This window comes from Pyrus communis, chromosome 17 (genome assembly GCF_041283825.1).
Source record: "Pyrus communis isolate YQ-2024b chromosome 17, ASM4128382v1, whole genome shotgun sequence".
NCBI lineage: Eukaryota > Viridiplantae > Streptophyta > Magnoliopsida > Rosales > Rosaceae > Pyrus > Pyrus communis.
The window spans coordinates 2,772,447-2,793,187 of NC_142581.1; the positions used below are offsets into that span (position 1 = coordinate 2,772,447).

The window sequence follows — 20,741 nt, forward strand, 5'->3', positions numbered from 1 at the left end:
AACAGAAGCTCAGGGAGAAGGAAAGGAAAAGAAAACTGGAAAAGGAGAAGAAGAGGACTGCCACCGACCCTGGCCATAGCTAAGGTCGGCGGTTGTGGGAAGGACGAAACGGGGAACATCCAAACACTAATAAGAAAGGCTCTCACAAGGAGAGAAAAACTCTCTTCTTGGAAGAGAGAAACATAATGCGGTGGTAAAAAAAAAAAAAATCGAAAATTTTTAGAGGTGATACGTGGACTTTTATTTGCTACTGGAAAGAATGTTTTTATTAAATTGAAGAGGCTCATATTTATTCCACGCAATTCGACCCTCTTGAAGACAGAAACTAACTACAACTTCTTCAAGCTCCGCCATCCGTAGCAAGAAGACAAAACAAGAGAATTAAAGAGGGGATCAATGGGGACGCTTTGAATATGTAATTCCAGCCTTCGTAAGGGTTCCAACCTTAAGTGGGAAATTAGAAAGGAAAGGTCAGTGAGATTTAGGAGAGATTTCAAAAACTAGGAAACCTTATTTTCATTTTTTGGTCACCTAATTATATAAGGTTTTGTTTTAATTAGAGCATCTCCAACGGATTATACAAATACGATTCTTCAAATACATATTTGCCGACCCATGTGGCAATTTGAAGATGCAAAAAAAGCCCGAAATATCATTGCTTATAGGAGGAGAAAAAGTACCGAAACGGACAAGAAAAATGGCAACAAAATTTAGACTCTATCGGGCATCATCATCCTCCGCTAACACAGCCATAAAAAAGGTAGCAGAATGTCTGAAACCATCAAATTTTTATTTTTACAAACCGATGCCAACAAAATAGAACGATTTCCTCTACCATATGGACTTGTTCCGAGAAAAAAGAAACAAACATTTTAGAACCGAATAGAAGTCAGCCTGGAAAGACAACTATACTACGCTCTACCTCTGCTCTCTGCCGCAGTGAGCAATGAGCCCGCTCATGGCTTGAGAGCGAGAGCCAACCCAATCTTGGCGCTCTTCTCAATGGCCTTGGTGTCTACCTCTCCTGAAACAGTGACGAATGACTTTGGGCGCCACTCGTGCTGGACCAGGGCACTTGCCTTGCCAAAGTTGTTCACACGTGCCTTAATCGTTGTCAATGGATCAAGGGCGTGCTGGGTGCCAAGAGTGATGGTATTCTCGTTGGTGGGAAACCTGTGAGTCACCTCGGCACCAACAGCTGTGTTGGAGAGGGGATTGACACTGTGATAGTACGATGCACTGAGGATGTCACCTTTATCATTCCTGTATCACGAAAACTAATCTTTATCGCACCATGCACCAAAAGTTCAACATCACGAGGCCAATATACGTAAAATCAAACAAGCCAATCTTAGACAACCAAAAGAATACTTACAGGGTCAATGCAGCAATTAGATCAGCATTGCAGAAGCTCAATCCAGCATTGCATTTAGTCAAAATCCCAGTCTTGGTGTCAAATGACAGATCAGTACCAAGTGCAAGCTGATTGGTTCCAATAACACCGGAGAAGTTAACAATAGGGTTGGCTGTCAAACCAACACTGGAGCTTATCCCCGCAAAGTCATGCAGATATTGGAGTTCCACCTGTTAACAATCACCCACATATTAGATAGCAATTCTAAAACTGACCCGGATTAATGAAATGCTTTACTACACAGAGTGAACAGCATCGACCCACAAGTTTTACCACATATAACAGTCCTACCTTGCCAGACCTCTGATCAGGAACTTTGAAGCTAAAGATTGCCTTCAGGCCAGGAGCAGGTTGATCAACCGTAATAGTGGTGGACAGCTGATAACAAAACAAACCTTTGGTAAACACAACTTAGCAAGAAAATATGAGTAAATTAAAATAATTTATTTATTCAGTTGTTAATGTAGTAAAGCTCCTCAGTTCCATTATATCTGAATGAACATTTAACACTATTTCTAAAGGACATGTGGGTGTCAAACAAAAAGCAAGGAAAAATGAAAATACTTAAGGCATTTACAATAAAAACCTCAATAGGATCCAGTAAAACAAAATAGAAGGAAAAGAAACATAAACGGATGTGTACTTACATTGGAGTCGGTGTCAACTTTGATATCAGTTGTGACATTCTTGTTTTTCAACTGAGTGTTCACATCACCCAGAAAAAGCTCACCCTTGTTGGTTGCTGAAGTAGTGATAGCCTGCAGATATGAAGCGGTAAGTAATTCTAGGAAATATGGTTAACTTAGAACTTGTAAACTATAGGGCTGGTCATGTTGAACGAAGAGTCGGTAAGAATGGTATGTGCAAGGAAAAAGTACACGGAAAATTATATGAATCACTTGTAATATTACGCTGCTCATTGAGTTTGGCTAGAAAATCCACTAAATTTCTTAAACTCAACAAAATATGATCATACAACCGAAAGAAGTTAACTCAAAACTAGCAAAGAATCGGCACCCCAGCATAAAATAAAAAAGTTCTTAAATACAACAAAATCTAATAACTAAGCCGCAAAGGATGTTAGTTCAACTCACCAATTCAACATAATCACAGAAATAAATCAATAATTAACACTTCAAGCTTAAATGCCACCAAATTCTAACCCAAAATATTAATCAACTTTGAAAAAAATTAACAGGAGAAAAAAGGTTACAAGCTAAACCACTAAGCATAATATGAAACAGAAAGTTAGGAGTTTCAATCGGAGCCAAATAATTTCTCCGAAAGAGGAATAAAACTATATGTCTCATATCAAGAAACAAAAACCTAAAGATTCAACAAGTGAATATACATACACAAACGCAAAGATATAGATCTCAGAGCAAGAAAAAAGAGGGAAAGAGCTCACCACTCCAGTGGGAGAGAAGGTAGTGATGGTGAACTTCTTGTCGCTCTGGTAATCCTTGTACAGAAGATCTGAAATTTAACAAAAACCCATTAGAAAAAATGAAATTTAAGAAAAACCCATCAGATTTTTACAACCAAATTTATACATACACATATATACACACATATACATACATATATCAGATAATGTAAAAGGAGGGATAGCTATACCTCTAGCTTTCTTGCCGATGTCGGTGTAAAGCCCAGGTCCCACCATTTCTCAGCAAAGATTTGGGATTTGAAGGCGAAAAATGGAACCCAGAAGGGATTTGGGCGTCTCTGTAGCTCTCTGAGAAGCAGAAGTGAGAAATGGCGAAAGGCAATGAGCGATATATATTGGGGGAGGCGAAATACCCTAAATCACTCACCCGATTTCAATTTCACCTTTCTTTTCGGCGAGTTTTTTATTTTTACTCTATTTTTCATTTTCGATTAAATCGTGGCCGTCGGATCTCGCTTTCCTCACCGTTGATTCGTCTATTTTCTAGATTTTATTTATTTTTTGTGAATTTACCCGTGAGACTTGGAGTTTCGGCCAAGCTAATTTGATCTGGTGAATTTTACCAAATTGGTCTTTTTCTTTTCCCCAAAGCAAAGGACTTTATCTTTTTTCCTATAATTTACCAAGAAAATAAATAATAGGTTTTTTTATATAGTTTATTCATCATTTTCTTTGTGGTGAAAAATAAAATGGTTGTGATGATCCTATCATAACAAAATTAGTGGCTGTGACAATGACATCTCTTGTTTAGTACTACACAAAGATTGGAATTATTTGAGAAACTCATAGCAATGGTTTTTTAATTTTAACTCAATTGGAGTAATAGTTCATTAATTAAAATTTTGTGACTATTAGTTCCTCAACTCATCTAAACGTGCAACTATGTTCATTTTCATCAACTCTGTTAGAACTTCCGTCAAAATGAGTCACGTGTCATGGATGTGAGGCTGAATCAAAAGACAAATATGGAAACCAAATAAGAAAAACTGTAGCAATGCTCCCTCGATTTTAACCCAATTAAAGAAGTTATCCCTTAACTCTAACTCAATTGGAGCAATGTTCTCTCAACTTTAACCTAATTAGAACAACAGTCTCCCAACTTTAGCCCAATTGTAATAATGGTCCCTCCACCATATTTTGGAGTATGACATGCATCATAAGAGGATCTCTAACGAAAATGTCAAATGTAAAAATCAAATTTAAATTTAATAGATTATGTGGCAATTTAATATCATGCAAAACTATAGACCGATATGTCAAAATATTTCATTCTGTATTATTTTCTTCTGTTATATTTATGAGTTATTAAAGAAGTGAACAATTTCAAGGAAACAAAACAGGTTGTATTTATTGTGGGGAAGATTATGGTTAACTATAACTAATAATCAATTATAACCCATGAAAGAGATTAATTAAGGATATGCTAATTAAGTACATGATTGTGGTTGATTGTACCACTTCAGTTAGCTAACTGCAATCTAATAGAAATGACCTGGATGCGACGGAAAACTTCAACAAAACGGTCGTAAACTTTCACTCTTTGTTTGTATATGAAACTGTCTATCTCTCTCATCACGTAAAACTTTAGCACCACGAAAATGTAGTGGGGTATAGGATGTTCCATTGAGTCCTGTCCTCACATTTTGGGCAAACTGTCAACCGTTAGAAGAAGATGGTTCCCACCTTCTACGGTTCTAAATTTAGACAACGTTTTCTCTATAAAATTCAAAATTTTCATTGAGAAAAACAAGCACTACAATAGTATTGCAATATACTTTAGAATCTTTTTTTTTTCTTTTTTTCAATTAATCTTTTTCTGGCAAGGTCTAGCTGGGCTGGAATCTGATCCCGGTTAAAACCTGGGCTCGATCTCATAGACCTTGCCATTTCTAGAAACTTTGTTCTAAAAAAAATTATTAAAAAAAAAAAAAAAAAAAAAAAAACGAAAAAAAAGGGCAAAAAAATATACTTGGACCAATGGCGTCGAAGCTCAATTTGGCCTTTCTTATGATATCTTTCTGCATGCTGGTTCCAAGCTTGAAGGCTGAGACACAAAATGACACCCTCAACATTGCTGAGTTCGACTCTGTATGGCAGCAACGAGCCCTGAAAGCTCAGAAGGCAGCTCTCAAGGCCTACCAACCCAACCCGGAACGAGTAACCGAGGACTTCAACGAAAGCGTTGAAATGTACGTAAATCCGACATTTTTATCCTTTATTCTCTTCAAATTTTGTTTATCAATCTATATTGTTGCGTTTCTTTCCCAATGTTTGTATCATTTCATCTGAATATGTTCTTTTAAACGAAGGGCGACGCACTGGTAATCAGTAGTAGTGCTCGAAAGTGATCATGCATGATGATAATGTAGGGTTTTTAACGTTCATGTTGTACATATATCGTCTATTTATTAAAAACAAGACGATAATTAGTTAGGTGGTACAAATAACAATATCCTTAATCGACCATGCATGGTAACGCAGGACCATCATTGAGGACGACCACGACGACGATCATGCTGCGGGCAACAGCACAGGGAGGCATCTGTTAGGCAAACGTTACACGGGCCCTTGCAAGGCCACAAACCCGATCGACCGCTGCTGGCGATGCCAGGCCAACTGGGCTGACAACCGCAAGCACCTGGCCAGCTGCGTGAAAGGCTTCGGCCGCAAGACACGCGGAGGCAAGAAAGGGGCTTACTACATCGTCACCGACCCTTCGGACGACAGTATCCAAGACCCTAAACCCGGAACCCTACGTCACGCGGTGATCCAAAAGCAACCCTTGTGGATCATATTTGCACGCAGCATGGTCATCAGGCTGACCCAGGAGCTCATAGTAACAAGCCACAAGACAATTGACGCACGCGGGGCAAATGTACATATTGCTCATGGCGCTGGGATCACACTCCAGTTCGTGCAGAACGTGATTATTCATGGCCTCCGCATCCACGACACTGTACCGGGCAATGGAGGTATGATCAGGGACTCCGTGGATCACATCGGGATTCGCACGCAGAGCGACGGAGATGGTATCTCCATCTACGGATCGTCTAACATTTGGCTTGACCATCTTTCTATGTGGAATTGCGCCGATGGGCTCATCGACGCCATTCAAGGATCCACTGCTATAACCATATCCAACAGCCACTTCACCCGTCACAACGACGTACGTTTTTGTTTATTTTTAAATGATAATGGTCGGGAAATGTTATTGACATTACAAAATAGGATAACAAAGAGTAACTAATTGGCGACACTAATGGTGCAGGTGATGCTTTTCGGAAGTAGCGATGGGTTTTCTGGGGACGCAATCATGCAGATAACAGTTGCATTTAACCATTTCGGCAAGGGATTGATACAGAGAATGCCAAGATGCAGATGGGGATTTATCCATGTTGTGAACAATGACTACACACATTGGATCATGTATGCCATCGGAGGAAGCTCTCACCCCACAATTATCAGCCAGGGCAACCGATTCATCGCCCCACCGAACCAGGCTGCAAAAGAAGTACATACACGAAAACAATATTATCAATTAATACGTACGCGAACACATGATTACTGAAGTAATGTTTTAATTTTGTGACGCTTGAATTTACAGGTGACGAAGAGAGACTATGCACCAGAGAGCGTATGGAAGAGCTGGCAATGGAGATCAGAAGGAGATCTTATGCTAAACGGAGCATTCTTTGTTCAATCTGGTGTGCCTAACAAGAACCATGGATTTGGAAAGTTAGACGTGATGAAGGCAAGGCCAGGCACATACGTCTCAAGGCTCACACGCTTTGCAGGTTCTCTCAAATGCAATGTTGGCCACCCATGCTAGAACAAACATAAAAGACCTAACTATATATCAATGGTGATCAAATGGATAGGCGGCCGGCCGGTGCCGGAAGGTGAAGTGTGATAAATGAAGAGAAACAAATGAAGAAGTGACGGTGAAGTGTAGAGAAATATGGACATAGATTCTTTTACTTGCTTGTTTTTATTTGTGTTTTAATCTATATTATGTATAAACAAACCCAAGGGTTATGTTGTAGTAATATTTACACCCTAAGCAATAAAAAGCAAATAAAAGCGAGACAAGTAGAGAATCCAATCCAAATTTGTGGAGTTATGAACATTGTTTGCGAGTACGAACGGCTTTTAATTTTAAATTTTAAATTTTTTTCGGGTTTTTATTCATTTTCTTTTGTAGCAAGAAATGTATTCAGCTTGAAACATCTCTAAACAAAAAATTTACTTCATAAAAAGAATAAGATTGTAGATAATACAGAGATATTCGACTGTCGTTCATGGCGTCGCTACCGTTTTCAGGTACAAAAGAGATGAAAGTACGGGTGCCTTGAAAGGAAATGTAGTTTTAGATTGAGAATTACAAGGGTATTGGAAACATTTGAAAATTTAACCAGAAAACATTTAGGCAAATCATAAATGAGGGTCCATATTTCCTGTGAAGTTCAGGCGTTGGAACACCACCATAGGCAACCGTGGCCACCGCCACCGCCACTGCCGCCTCCGATTTCAATTAAAGAAGATTGAAATAAGGGTTGAGATAGAGGAGACTACCGGAAGTAGTTGTTCTATTAACAGGAAAGAAGAGCACTACAAATATTTTTGGGTTACAAGCATGCAAGACACCGTACTGGAAACTCGGAGTATCTGAAAATAGTCGTCTTGGCACGAAAACAGGTATTTTATGACCTAACTAGTACATCAAGTATATAATGTTAACCATACATTGTACAAATAAAATACATAGATGCTAGAAAGAAACTAACACAAATCCTACCGATGAGCAAGAGCCAAAGGAAACACTACTCTTCGAACTAAAAACTGCCTCGTTCCATTTCCTATCTTAATCGACGCGCTTTCAATCAGATTCGTTGCCCGAATCTATGTTCATGGGTTGGGGGTTCTTGTAGCCACTAATTTCATCCTTGTAGCGTTCTTTATCTTGACGAGCCTTTGCTTCATATGGCTCCTTTTCATCAGCTGAAAAATGGAAAACATGGCGTTAAGTTATAATTCGCAAAAATTCATCATGTTGTGGAAGCACACTGGATGCAATTTAGTCGAAGCATACATACCCGACATCTTTTTCCACTTCTCTCCAAGTGCTCTCCCCACATCAGTAAACGCAATTCCAGGGTTCTCTCTCTTTACATTCTGTGGTCAACACAAATAAGGTCAGTAATTTTCTTCGAAACGTTGATAAGAACCTGGACCAAAAGTTAGAACCAAAAGGTAGAAATTAAAAAACCCACCTCTCTCTCCGTGTTTGAAAAGAACATGAAACCAGACATCGCTCTTTTCGGTGCATTTGGATCCTTTTTCTTCTTCTGTTTTTTCTTCTTTGAACCATCTTCACCTGCATCTTTGGTTTTTTGTTTCTTGGAAGATGGTACCTTGGAAGTTGAAGGTTCCTTACGAGACTCCTTTTTTGCAGGCTTCTGAAATTGACAATTCATGTTACATTGATAAATCTTCTCACAATTATAATTACTAGGCCAGCAAAATTAATAGAAATGACTTGCCTCTTTTTCACCTCCGCTTTCACTAGCATCAGAATCATCCTCACCGGAGTCATCAGTAGGAGAACCTCCATCATCCTTGTCAATAACAAAATCTTCATCCTGCCAAAGTTAAACACGTTCAACACATTTAGACTGGAATATCACGACACATGTCAACACAAAAGTGTACTTGCAGAAACACACACGGATGCATGAAACTACTAGAACTAACCACGAGTGCCCAAGGAAAACAGTTATGGAATTACCAACTATCCAACTATCCAAAAAATTTTTGATTAAAGTCCGAACGACATAATTGATGTATGTTTTAAGTGTGGATAGAGTATCTACTACAAGTGTCCTGTTCACAAACATCCGCTTTTACAAACTACAGAAGAACTTTCAGCATTTTACAGATCGACAAAGGATATACATAGCAATAGGAAAGAAAAATATAAGTAGTTTGCCAAACTGTATCCTATTAATAGTGCAGTCCATGATACATTCGATCCAAAGAGAATCAGACCAAGAAAAAAACAAAAGTAAACAAATAATATAGGATAAAAGTTCCACCTCTTCATCACTCTCATCATCACCAGCTTCATTCTTCACACGGACAAGATGCGGGTCAACAGCATCATCATCTGCGTCATCAAGAAGAGGAGCCACACCACCATTTGCTGCTTGGCCCTCTCCTAAGTTCATGATTTTGAGACCCTTTGAACTGCACATGACATGTCGCCAAAAGGTCAAATTTTAAAATCCACAGCACCAAAGACCAACTATGGAAACCAGCACTCATTACCAACCTGATGAAGTCAAAAAGATTATGATATTCATTCCTCTGAATGTTTCGGAACAGGTGTTCTTGCTCACTTTTGAGTCTGATGAGAAGATCAAAATAGTGCATATTTGAGCCTCCAGCGCCATGCCTCTCAAATTCCACATAGTCAATCTTGTAACAGAAACACCAAAAAGAAAAAGGGTGAGGTTCCACTTATCAATCAGGTATATCAGCACTATAATCTCAATCATATGCATGCATATTCTACCTGATCATGAAGAATAAGGGTGGGAGGTTTTGGTAGAAAAAAGAAGCTCTTCTCCAGAGGATATAGAACACCATCTTCAGCTTTCAATGAAGATTTGACAGCATAACCATCTTGACAGCTGCGAAATTTTCCCGGTTTCGTAACTTTGGCACCAGACAAGCCACGCAGTATTGTGGTGAACACTTCATGCATTAGTCCCTGTTAATTTAAAAATAAAAGAAATAACGACAGCACACGTCAATTAGCACACTGTTTTAAACAAATAAAACAACAGTTTGTTAGATTACAATCTTCAGGAGAGTAGAAGGAACTATCTACCTTATAAGATAGTTCTAACTTGTCCTTGTACTTCGTGTTCATAAGTTCTTCACTCATTGCCAGGTCGGTTTGATACACGAGGTCAGTTTCAAACTTCACAAGACAGAAGATGTCAATTGAAGGAAACATTGAAAAAAAATCAAACTGGTCATCAACAAGGCAAAGAAACAAACACTACCTGCAAAACAATATGTGGGTACAATGTTTGCCCTTTACGGATAGGAGGATCAAGAGTAACAACAACATAGGTATGAGGCTGGTTAGACTGCACAAACAAAGAAGAATCTATTATAGATATTCCAAAGCCACAGTAACTGGTTCCAAGAATGGAGTATTTAGAACACTGATAATCCTTTCAGCCCTTGAATAGAACTCACTAATATGCATGGAACAATGTTATAGGTGACTAAGATAATTATGTATAACAAAAGCTTTGCTTTGGAAGAAGAACAAGTGAAAAACTAATTTTAGTGCCCAAGATAAGAGTGAAACCTTCGGAAGTAGAAACAGCCGAACAACACTGCTGTACTGAATTTTGAAATCATTAGCCTGTCCTTGTAGCCGCAAGAATGAAAGATGAAGTTCCACGCTGTAGCGACCCCTACATTAAACGAGTACTTCCATTAGCCTGGCATTGCATATGGAAAGAAATCCATGCACCAGCATAGTACATATACGCATAATCTAATAAATACAGACGGCGCATGTTCCTATGCTAGTATGGATCAAAGTAGGTGCAGTATCCCTAGCATTTTCATTAATATCTACCTTGGTGTGAGGATTGCAATGCTATCAAATGTGGTAACAGCATCTTCACCTCCAGAACCAACATCTGCCATCGACGAGATTTTGTCACGAAAAACCTACATAATATTCAATTAGAAATTATCAATATATCAATTGCAAGATCAATGAAAAAAAAGGACATACAAAACTCTCATCACATAGCAAGAACTAACTTACCTGAGCAGGAGGATGACTCTCGTCACCAACAAATTGAGTGTTGGAGTTGGGTATATGAAAGCTTATTTCCATCAACGAATCTTTCTGTTGTAAATATAACACAAATAGAAAAATACTCATAAGCAAACAACTCAGTATGGAACTATTAATTACTCAAGAAAAAACCTAGATTTTATGCCAAAGAGAGCTCATATCTAACTATGGGTAACTATAGAACCATAAGTATCAATGTAGAAATTCCCACCATCTTTAGGAAAAAGTATATGAAACACCAAATATAAGCAACAAACCTCATTAGCTCCTGTGGTATCATCCACATGGAACTCTAAGATGACATCATTTTTTCCCTGAAGTTGTGTTTGTGAGACATCAGCCAAAGATACCTCAAATGCTTGCTTGGAGTCAACCAAGAAAGTCAGCATATTCCCTGCAGAACGGAAGAGATGTTTAACAAACCAATGATACAACCAAGGGAATCATTATCGTCAGAGAAGGAATCATACATGGACGAATGGTAAAAAAATCATAACAGCACCGCACAAGACCATTTCTTAAGGATATTCAACATGCACAAAAAGAAATGTCCAGTTGCTCTAAGACTCCATAAAAGACAAAGCATTAAGTTGAAAAATGTGAAAATGGAAGAACCAACTTCAAGCAATTTCAGCTGCACATTATGTTTAAAGATGTAGCAAGCAGAAATCATTTTCCCAACTTTCATCAATGAGAAATTGAGAATCCATCCACATACCAAAAAACATGGAAAAAAGCAATTTTACAAGAAAAAAGTGATCATAACAAAGAATGCAAGGTAGATCAAAATAAGTAGACAACAGGCAACTTGAATATAAGAGAACATCACTGACCACTTAAATCAACTTCTCCCCAATTACGTCCGCTTACAGAAAGTTGCTTCTCCGCTGGTGTTAACCCACATGTATTTTGAAAATAATTGGTCAAACTAGTGACGTCCTACAACGCAATCACAGCATTAAAGAGCCAAAAATCAGTATGCAGTTCATATCCCTGCAGAGCATCATTGACTGAAAGCTACTTTTTAGTTTAGTCTATCATAAATCAAAATCACAATTGGCATGCCTCAGATGCATGAAAAAAAAAATACACAGTTTAAACCATCACCTAGTGAATGAAAGTTCTTATGGATGCGCATTTGTTAAATAATTACAAGACTTTTTGTAGTATATATTAAACAAAAACATAAGACAAGAAGTGGATCAGTGAATAATTCTATGTAAATGCTCACCAACCTGGTCACGAAATCCAATGAACTTGTAGTATAACCCGTCTTTAATCTGAACACCAAGTTGGTTAGTCTTTGGGACCTTCATCCATGTTACCCCAACAATGTCAGCTTTATCAACCTCGACTGCTTTACCACCTCCCTGTTTTTTCCATAAAATTCCTCCTGAAAATATTTTAAGCTGCCCTGGATTCTGCATTCCACATGCAACACAATGAGTTAGTTTACATTTCCTCGGATTTCCATGGCAACCAAGCAGAGCATATTCAAATTTCTCGTCACCAAAAAGTGAAAGACTTCATTGAAACTTAAATGAATGGAAATTCAACACGAACAACCGAAACAAAACCCCGACTTCCCTATCCCAAACCCTACAATTCCCGCTCTGCACAAAATTAATAATTACAAATTTATCCACAACCAAATTGCACAAAAATCACAGAAAAATCCAGGAAGGAACAAATTAGGGTTTCAAAGGGACCAGTAGAAAGAAAACCCAGCTACCGGAATCCCCAAAAACCCTCATTTCTACACGAAATTCAACCGAACCAAATAAACTGAAACCAACTTCATTCCCAAACCAAAGAGGACTCATTCATATCGCATTTGAAAAAGTTCAGAAGGAAAAACCCTAATCGACGAACGAAACCCCAAAAATTCCAGCTACCACGAATCGGAGCCGGGAATAGAGAGACTAACCGTGCCGCCGCGGCCACCGATTGAGATGTTGTTGAAGAGGTGGCCGTCCGTCATGGTTTCTCACCGTCGAGGAATCGAACCCGACTGCGGAGCTAAGCTTCGAGCATGAGAGAAAGAAGTAGTGAAGGTTTGAAGCGTGAGGGTGTGTGCGTTCGAGATGGAGAGAGTGGGAGAGGAGGGAGTTTTGTTTTATAGTTGGATTGGCGGTGCGCATTGCGCACTGCCCCCAATGCGCGCCAATTGAGATGCGATGTTGGTGTTGCGCTGTCGTTTTGAAACCCAAGCAAGCCCAACTATAAACTAATTGGGCTGGGGTGGTATCTGTCCCATTCACAAGCCCGTTTATACGAACTTTTCTTTTTTCGCGTTTTAGCTATTGTTGTTCTTGAGATTAGCATAATTCTTTAGTTCTTGAGATTGAAAAATGATAAAAGTGATCCCTGAGTTTGTCCAATGTTAATCATTTTGGTCATTTCGTGAAAAATCTTCGTTCAATTAAGGGTAATTTTTGTCTAATCAACCCCTCCACTTGCTTTTCCATTTCACAAAGATTTCTCACAGAATGACCAAAATGATTAAAGGTGGACAAATTTAGGAACCATTTCTATAGATTTTCACTGGACCAAAGTGAAAAGTTATGCCAATATCAAAAACCATTTTAACTAAAAAAAAACCTTTCTTTTTTATGTTGAAAATAAAGGAGAGGTCAAAAGAGAATAAAACTTGAGTCTCTACATAGGATCTCGAGTCTCTACATTTAGAAACCGTGTATTTACCCACATTTTATAAAATTTTAAACATTCAAACGATCCAATGATGCTGGAGAGAACAAGTCAGCTTGAATTTTTTTTTCCTCGTTTATCTCACTCTCTAAATTGAACATATCTTGCCATTAGTCCTCGTTTCAACTCCCCCATCTCCTCTGTTTCTCTAGTCGGCACATTGAAAAAATCTCCCCACAAAGAGGGAGGAGATTGGGAAACGGAAGCTTGAACTTACCATCAATTTTCATTAAAATGACAAACTTAACCTCTTCTCCAAAGTCATTGGATCATTTTAATGCTTAAGATTTTATGAAATGCGAGTAAATGCACAACCCTAACTACAGAGACTCGGAATTCCTTAAATATATATTAGTTAGTACTACAATTAGCAAGTACATTATGAGAAGTAAATAATATATAACAATATTAACAACAATATCTGTTGAAATTATTATTTTCAAAGAAAAAATTTCCTAGGAAATACCGTGGGATCCGTAGGTATCAGCCTCAAAAAAGCATCAGAACCTGAATGTAATTAATTACTATATTAATTAAAGACTAATTAAACATAAAATTCCAAACTCACCGACGAGCCCTAAGGAATTTTAGAATCAGAAACCGACCAGCTGTTTTAAAAAAAAATCATTATTTCTTGACAAACACTCCATCTTTCTACTTGTTTTCTTGCTTTTTCTACAGTGGTCTACTGTTCTTGTTATATATATATATATATATATGTATATATAAAATAATAATAAGATAAACATGGTTGATTTGCAGGAACTTGCAGCTGGTCGATGTCAATGACGAAGATCAGCAAGAACTTTCAGCTGGTCGATGTCAATGACCAAGATCAGCACACGCATTCGTTTTTTAATCTTTTATTTTGTTGGGTTGTTTCGGTCACCTTCATGCCAGCTGCCTGAAACTTATTTCGGCATGAAAGTAAACCTATCGAATCACTAGTTATACTATACATTATCATGTGTCTATCTTTCTAATATTCAGTGATTATATGGAAATATAGTTGCACATAATCAGTGACAACCAAAAATTTCACCCATAGATCGTAGTGAGAACAAATTTAAAGGGGGTATGAGTTTTACTTCATACCAATCTTTAGACAATGTGGATATAGTATGTTGATTGCTATAAGTAGATGAGGTTGAAACTCAAATCTTATATGAACAAATTAACCGCAATTAAACTTTGAAAGTTACTTTTGATGCTTGAAAGTTACCCGAATTTAAATTATCTAATCATTGCAGTTGTCGATTATGTTAATTTATAAGAAAAATACATATGTAAATTAAATCAATTGGTTATGATAATGTGTCGTCTACCCTATTGCACCAAGTTAAAATCATCATTCCCTTTTTTAAATATATACACACACACATATGTGTGTGTGCAATTGTATATTATATACACAACCATTGAATGGACGGGAAAACCCTTCAAGAATTTAAACTGGCATGAAACCTTGCACATGTTGACTGGCATGCCGCATGCAGCAGCAGCAACGAACCGGCCATATGAGCAACTCCAAAACCACATGGAACCTTTAGAATTTTGGATATTTGTGTTTACCAAACACAGTACGGACATTTAAAATTTTCTTAGATGCTTTGATTTCATCGTTCCCCTTTTCTAATCCAAAGCAGTTGTGGCAACACAAAACAAAAACAGCATAAATCCGAAACAAGCACACAAATTATATAAACGTTCAAATATCCTTCCTTACCGTCTAAGCAACCACGGAAACAAAGACCACAGATTGAAGGAAGAAGAGAAATAAAAGAGCCTGATCGATCGAGGGCTTGTTATAAGAGATGGAGTTGACGATGGTGAAGAATGAAGAGAACCCTGGGAGGCGCCACCTGTGTGCAGAAGACCCTGAGGCTCAGGCTGCCGGGTGTGTCAACAGAAGGAGAAGAGACCCGCCTCCAGTTGCGGTTAGTTGCGAAAACAGCCACACTGAGCAGAAGTTGCTGCAAAAGCTAGCCGATCAAACTCTTACTACCACCATGAAGAGAAGCTCGAGATTTCGTGGTGTCAGCAGGTTAGAAAAGAACATAAGTTTCAATGGTTTTATGTGGTTTCTTCTTTCGTGTGTAAAAATATTAAGCTAATTTGTTTGTTTAACAGGCATCGGTGGACTGGTCGATTCGAAGCTCACTTGTGGGATAAGCTCTCATGGAATGTAACACAGAAGAAAAAAGGGAAACAAGGTAGATTATACGTTCATTTTTATTTAATTTTTTATGTATTTTACTTCACTGTTTTTAATCATCTAGCCTTCTGGTACTGATATCTGCTTCCTTGTTTGAAATCTTGTGTTGTATTGTATCGCTTTCGGATGGACTATTTGGACTGAGCAGTTTACCTTGGAGCTTATGACAAAGAAGAATCTGCTGCAAGAGCATATGATTTAGCAGCACTCAAGTACTGGGGAGCATCGACTTTCACCAACTTCCCGGTACGAAATCTCAAGACAAAGTAATGTTGTGTGCTTTTGCATGGTTTTGGAAGTTTAACATAAAACCCTACTGTTAATTTGCAGATATCGGACTATGAGAAAGAAATCGAGATCATGCAATCTGTCACGAAAGAAGAGTTTTTGGCCTCGTTAAGAAGGTACGTCCTCAAACATCTTTCTGCAGTTGAGAATTTCCTTGATCTCTGAATTTCCTAAAATAGTAGGTGTTTCCTTTTGTTACAGAAACAGCAGTGGGTTTTCAAGAGGTGTATCTAAGTACAGAGGAGTAGCAAGGTAATATTCTTAATATTTCGATTATCTTCGAGTCAAATTCTTCAGACAATTACTAATGAAGAAAAGTGTCTGATGATTATTTTGTGCATATGTATATTTTGCAGGCACCATCATAACGGCAGATGGGAAGCAAGAATCGGAAGAGTTTTCGAAAACAAGTACCTCTACCTTGGCACTTACAGTAAGTTGTCTTCAAACCCGAAAACCAGTTTGGATACTGTGAAAGAAGCTGTCACGAAAGAGGAAATTGAAAAATAATCTGTGCAAACACGTTCGTTCTTAACGATCTATCAACAATTATTGATGATATATCAACACGTTAATGATGATATATCAACAATCGGTTATTCATAACGAAGACACCGAGTGACGTGTTTCTATGTCATTTCAGGTACCCAAGAGGAAGCAGCTCGAGCCTACGACATTGCAGCGATTGAGCACAGAGGGATCAATGCCGTCACCAGTTTTGACCTGAGTTCTTACATAAGATGGTTGAAGCCAAAAGTTGGCGACACCGTAGCCACTCAAGAACCAGAATCAGTCACAGAGCCTCAGAACATGCCGTTCATCCAAGCAGACGAAACATCCTTCTCACACACCAACCCTTTTGCCTCTGACTATCTGAACTCTCCACGAAAGCAAGAAGTTACCCGAAGCAGCACCAATCTTAACGCCGGCAGCAAGTCATCTTCTCCCACTGCACTTGGTCTCCTCCTTCAATCTTCAATATTCCGAGAGCTGGTTCAGAAGAACTCAAATTTCTCCGAGGATGACAGCACCGACGGCAAGGAACCAAAGAACCAACCCCAGGTGGGTAGCGATGATGAGTACGGTTGAATCTTCTATGAGGGAACCGGCGACAACCCATTTGATTGCTCCTCCACCACCGACGGCGACAATCCATGGAACAACATTGCAAGCACGATTTTGCTCAATCAACCCACAAAGGCAAATGCTTCGGAGACTCTATTTTTCTGTTCTTAGATGCATGCGAAACAGAACAAGAACATCGTCGTATGGGAAGAAAATTTTGTATTATTTGTAAGCAAGCAGAACTGGCACATCAAATGTGTACAGTTTGAGATTGATGCTGCATATCAATGTAAATTAGACACTTTAATAACGTCGAGTTCATGGTTTTGGGAATGTAATAATTCCAACTCGCTCAGTTTCTGCATCAACAACTTTCCTTCAAAAAAAATTTGGCCAACCGACTTCCGCAATCTGTGGAACCCAGTGTTAACTTGCAGCTGCTATGGTCTCACACTGGGTTCCACGGATCGTCTATATATGTGGCCCTATAGACGGTTTCCTGGAAGTCGGTTTAAAAGAACAACGCCACCATAAAAGTAACACACACCCTTGAATTCTATGAAATGCATACCGTTAGTGGTAATTCAGTAAGTGATGAAGTTAGAAGTAATGGGGAAGGTAAGAGAGTAAAATGCAATCAAGTTATGAGCAAAACTGAAGACTAAACCTGACATACGAATCATGTTCCTTACAGAAATACAGTGTAGTATTGAATTCAAAAGATACAAACTTTAGCTTCCTCTAAAAGCGCTTCAAAATTGCTTACTTTTATTTCTGAAGATTTTACCTCGTTTAGAATGAAGATAAAAGGCAAAAACGATAACAAATCCCACCATGAAGATCCCGTTCCACGGAACTGGTGGATCTTTGAAACATACAAGGGATGCCTCCACTTCTTGGGAGGCTTGATAGACGAGAGAGTGGATAGCGTATAGGTCGTGGTCTGAGGACCGCAAATAAAACAAAGCCATCCCAAAATCCAAAAGCGACATTGCAGAGACTGCTTTGTCCAGCTTGTACTTGAACAAGTTCCACCTCTGTATGAATTCAACATGTCGACTACGCTTAAGGAGCTTTCTTTCCCCGCCATGTGCAGCTATGGATTGGAGAACATCTACAGCACTCGATATGGTGTAATTGAGAGATGTCAAAAGAACATTTCTCCGAGCAGCATCCTTCTGTACGAATGATAAGGATGAAATCTCAGAGAACGGCCCAAATGGAGTCTGGCCGATACTCCATGTGTAATCCACCAATGTAGTATTGTGCCTAGGGCTCCACAGCATATGGGTCGGTGACACTCCCCACATGCTCTGCAAAATTGAACCAACAAGCGGTCTCTCAAGCTCTCTTGTTTGCGTAAACACATGACGCCCATTACAGCTATAATCACTCACAGTCTGTGTGTTCTTCGTCCTCACTGCAATAACCATGTCTTTAAAAGCAACTGATTGGTGATACCTATCGAGCAACAACAGCATGTTGTAGTCCAAATCGAACACATAAACAGGAAGAACCCTAGCAAAATCCTCCTCAGGGAGCCCAGCCACTCTCCTAAACTCCTCAGCCGAATCAGACAATATCTGATGCAATCGCTTCGAGTCCAAATACTCACTCGCAATCAAAGTATAGTTATCGAACAAGAACCTCGATGTATACGAGTTAATAGACCTCGAAATCGCAAATGAACAAATCGGGCAGTCCGAGTAACTCACCCTATTAGTCCTGAAACTCAAAGTCTGATCCCCTAACAACAAACCATTACCATTTGCCTCATCCATAAACGTCCTCTCAATCAATTTCCAGTCCAAACCGCTCAAATCCTTACCGCCATCGGAACCATAAACATGTATGAACTGAACAATCAATGAATTCTCAAACTGAACAGGAATTCTCAAAGAGGGCACGAGAAGAACCTGGTAAGCACTCCAAACCAAGGAAGCCAAGTCAGCTAGCAGCGCCTTTTGAACCTTGGGGCGGCCGTGCAACGCCGCCAGCGGATGAAACTCGCCTCTGGGCAAAACCCCATCACCTGAAAGCGCTGGGCCGTAATCGACCGGTCCGGCGCCCAAATCGATCCAGATATACCGGTCTTTCCCGGTCCAAATGCTGCCTAAACACTTGGTGAATGCAGGGGAAGAGTCCCCAGATCCGTAATTGTAAGCATACGGTTTGGATTGCTTACCCATATCGAGGAAATACAAATAAACGCCATGAACCGGCTTCTCTTTCTCGAAGTCCTGCTTGATGATTTGATCGATTAAGTCGTAGGAGACGGAGAGGAGCGGCGATCGGAGGCTGGAGGTGGTTTTGGCGAGCTCGGAGCTTAGGGTTTTGGTGAGGAGGGATGCGAGAGAGGGGGAGTGAGAAACGTCGAGGTGGAGAGAGTGCTGGACGGCGAGGCGGTGGGAGAGGGATTCGTAGGGGGCGATAACGTGGAAGTGGTTGGAGGGTTGGGAGGCGGCGGTGAGGAAGGAGGAGAGGAGGGCGGCGGAGCTGGGGGGGAAGGAGGGACCGACGAGGCGGACGTGGAGAGAGAGGGGGAGGGAGAGGGAGAGGAGAGACAAGATGAGGGAGTGGGGTGTGTGGGAGAGAGGGGTAGAATGGGAAAGGGAGTTTTTGAGGGTGGAGGAGAGAGAGAGGAAGGAGTCGTTGGTGGCATGGCGGTCAAGGCGGGATTGGTGGGTGAGGAAGGTGTCGAGACCGAGGATCGGGGCTGAGCTGGCGGTGGTTATGGCGGCGGTTAGGATCAGGAGAAGGAGGAGAGTGGTGGTAGTGGCCATGGTGGTGGCCATGGCGGTCATCGAGGTCACTGTGATTTCACTGATTTGGGACTGAAATGAAGTTGCGGTTTGGTCTGAGACTCCACGCTCAATTTCGTTTTTGTTTTGTTTTGTTTTGTTTTTTTTTTTTTGGTGTTTTGGGAAAAAAAAGGAAGGCCGTGTTTGGCGTCTTTATATTCAGAAAGCAATTTTATTAACAAGTGTTTTTATTAGAAGCGCGTTTTTTATTAAAAAAAAAATAAAATCTAAAAATATGCTCTCGTAAGGAGTTTTACTAGAGTGATGTCAAAAGTTTACCTCAAAAGCGTTTTGAAAAAAATAACTTTAATGAAAAGTTTTCGCTACTGTTTATTTTAACGAAAAATCATATTTTTACACTAAAAAGTCAATCATGGTTCACTTTACCCTTTATTTTGTTCTTATTGTTAAAACTCAAAGTTTTCAAATCATTTTTATTAGTTTTCCTTTTGAAAAATACACTTGTAAGTGTTTTCAAAGGAAAAAAAAAAACGCTTTTAAATGTCTTGAAAGTACTTTTTGAAAAATATTTAAAAGTGCTTTTTGAAAAAGCAGTTAAAAATGCTTCTTGAAAAAAGCACTTTCAAGTGCTTAACATGATAGATGATTTTCTAGTTTCTATGACTTTTTTCCATTAGCGATTCTAAGAAAAACTGAACCTTAACTTACTCACAAGTGTGATCACACTAGGGTAATACTAATAACACAACTCACATCGCAACATCTTGGTAAAATCAAACGTTGTCATTAGTATCACAATTTAGTGATATTTCTCAACACAACGTATCAAGTTCGACTCTTATAAATGGCTGGTTCAATATCTAAACGGCTAGCTCAATGTGAAGATTTGGATTTCATTGAACTTGTGTATTGCTGGCGACCTTGCCATAACCATGTACTTGATTGACAAGTGTGAA

The 20,741-nt window shown here is 39.3% G+C and overlaps 5 protein-coding genes across 5 annotated transcripts; 2 read left to right on the top strand and 3 right to left on the bottom strand.

Annotated features, from left to right (window-relative positions):
• Positions 1–752: 752 nt before the first annotated feature.
• Positions 753–3,246, bottom strand: LOC137749395 (outer plastidial membrane protein porin). The gene is made up of 6 exons (XM_068489487.2): positions 3,032–3,246; positions 2,823–2,890; positions 2,062–2,172; positions 1,706–1,792; positions 1,376–1,584; positions 753–1,263 (listed from the first exon to the last, which is right to left on the bottom strand). Exons 1-6 carry the CDS (start codon positions 3,075–3,077, stop codon positions 957–959), a joined length of 828 nt encoding a protein of 275 aa, XP_068345588.2. The 5' UTR covers positions 3,078–3,246; the 3' UTR covers positions 753–956.
• Positions 3,247–4,606: 1,360 nt separating this feature from the next.
• Positions 4,607–6,985, top strand: LOC137749394 (pectate lyase-like). Its single transcript, XM_068489486.2, has 4 exons — positions 4,607–5,050; positions 5,343–6,027; positions 6,130–6,372; positions 6,466–6,985. Exons 1-4 carry the CDS (start codon positions 4,839–4,841, stop codon positions 6,688–6,690), a joined length of 1,365 nt encoding a protein of 454 aa, XP_068345587.2. The 5' UTR covers positions 4,607–4,838; the 3' UTR covers positions 6,691–6,985.
• Positions 6,986–7,430: 445 nt separating this feature from the next.
• On the bottom strand, positions 7,431–12,939 carry LOC137749570 (FACT complex subunit SSRP1). Its single transcript, XM_068489689.2, has 16 exons — positions 12,674–12,939; positions 11,982–12,167; positions 11,580–11,685; positions 11,004–11,140; positions 10,714–10,797; positions 10,519–10,613; positions 10,243–10,351; positions 9,929–10,015; positions 9,751–9,843; positions 9,433–9,630; positions 9,190–9,335; positions 8,954–9,104; positions 8,402–8,500; positions 8,132–8,317; positions 7,955–8,033; positions 7,431–7,859 (listed from the first exon to the last, which is right to left on the bottom strand). The coding sequence occupies exons 1-16, from the start codon at positions 12,725–12,727 to the stop codon at positions 7,738–7,740; spliced, it is 1,932 nt and encodes a 643-aa protein (XP_068345790.2). The 5' UTR covers positions 12,728–12,939; the 3' UTR covers positions 7,431–7,737.
• Positions 12,940–15,075: 2,136 nt separating this feature from the next.
• Positions 15,076–17,348, top strand: LOC137709265 (AP2-like ethylene-responsive transcription factor At1g79700). The gene is made up of 7 exons (XM_068448357.2): positions 15,076–15,499; positions 15,586–15,668; positions 15,819–15,916; positions 16,001–16,074; positions 16,160–16,210; positions 16,315–16,391; positions 16,602–17,348. The coding sequence occupies exons 1-7, from the start codon at positions 15,270–15,272 to the stop codon at positions 17,045–17,047; spliced, it is 1,059 nt and encodes a 352-aa protein (XP_068304458.2). The 5' UTR covers positions 15,076–15,269; the 3' UTR covers positions 17,048–17,348.
• A 317-nt stretch (positions 17,349–17,665) lies between these two features.
• LOC137738983 (uncharacterized) lies at positions 17,666–19,964 on the bottom strand. The gene has a single exon (XM_068478453.2). The coding sequence runs from the start codon at positions 19,825–19,827 to the stop codon at positions 17,776–17,778; it is 2,052 nt and encodes a 683-aa protein (XP_068334554.2). The 5' UTR covers positions 19,828–19,964; the 3' UTR covers positions 17,666–17,775.
• Between the last annotated feature and the right edge of the window lie 777 nt (positions 19,965–20,741).

Bases quoted from the DNA above. Each gene is read 5' to 3' on its own strand.
- LOC137749395 (XM_068489487.2), bottom strand. From the start codon at position 3,077: ATGGTGGGACCTGGGCTTTACACCGACATCGGCAAGAAAGCTAGAG. The intron at 2,173-2,822 runs GTGAGCTCTTTC...TCATATCTGCAG, and splicing joins CCTTCTCTCCCACTGGAGTG to GCTATCACTACTTCAGCAAC. The intron at 1,793-2,061 runs GTAAGTACACAT...TTTTGTTATCAG, and splicing joins AAGTTGACACCGACTCCAAT to CTGTCCACCACTATTACGGT.
- LOC137749394 (XM_068489486.2), top strand. From the start codon at position 4,839: ATGGCGTCGAAGCTCAATTTGGCCTTTCTTATGATATCTTTCTGCATG. The intron at 5,051-5,342 runs GTACGTAAATCC...ATGGTAACGCAG, and splicing joins TTCAACGAAAGCGTTGAAAT to GACCATCATTGAGGACGACC. The intron at 6,028-6,129 runs GTACGTTTTTGT...CTAATGGTGCAG, and splicing joins ACTTCACCCGTCACAACGAC to GTGATGCTTTTCGGAAGTAG.
- LOC137749570 (XM_068489689.2), bottom strand. From the start codon at position 12,727: ATGACGGACGGCCACCTCTTCAACAACATCTCAATCGGTGGCCGCGGC. The intron at 10,352-10,518 runs GTAGATATTAAT...CGTTTAATGTAG, and splicing joins ATTGCAATCCTCACACCAAG to GGGTCGCTACAGCGTGGAAC. The intron at 8,034-8,131 runs GTGGGTTTTTTA...TGTTGACCACAG, and splicing joins TTTCAAACACGGAGAGAGAG to AATGTAAAGAGAGAGAACCC.
- LOC137709265 (XM_068448357.2), top strand. From the start codon at position 15,270: ATGGAGTTGACGATGGTGAAGAATGAAGAGAACCCTGGGAGGCGCCAC. The intron at 15,917-16,000 runs GTACGAAATCTC...GTTAATTTGCAG, and splicing joins CGACTTTCACCAACTTCCCG to ATATCGGACTATGAGAAAGA. The intron at 16,392-16,601 runs GTAAGTTGTCTT...ATGTCATTTCAG, and splicing joins CCTCTACCTTGGCACTTACA to GTACCCAAGAGGAAGCAGCT.
- LOC137738983 (XM_068478453.2), bottom strand. From the start codon at position 19,827: ATGACCGCCATGGCCACCACCATGGCCACTACCACCACTCTCCTCCTT.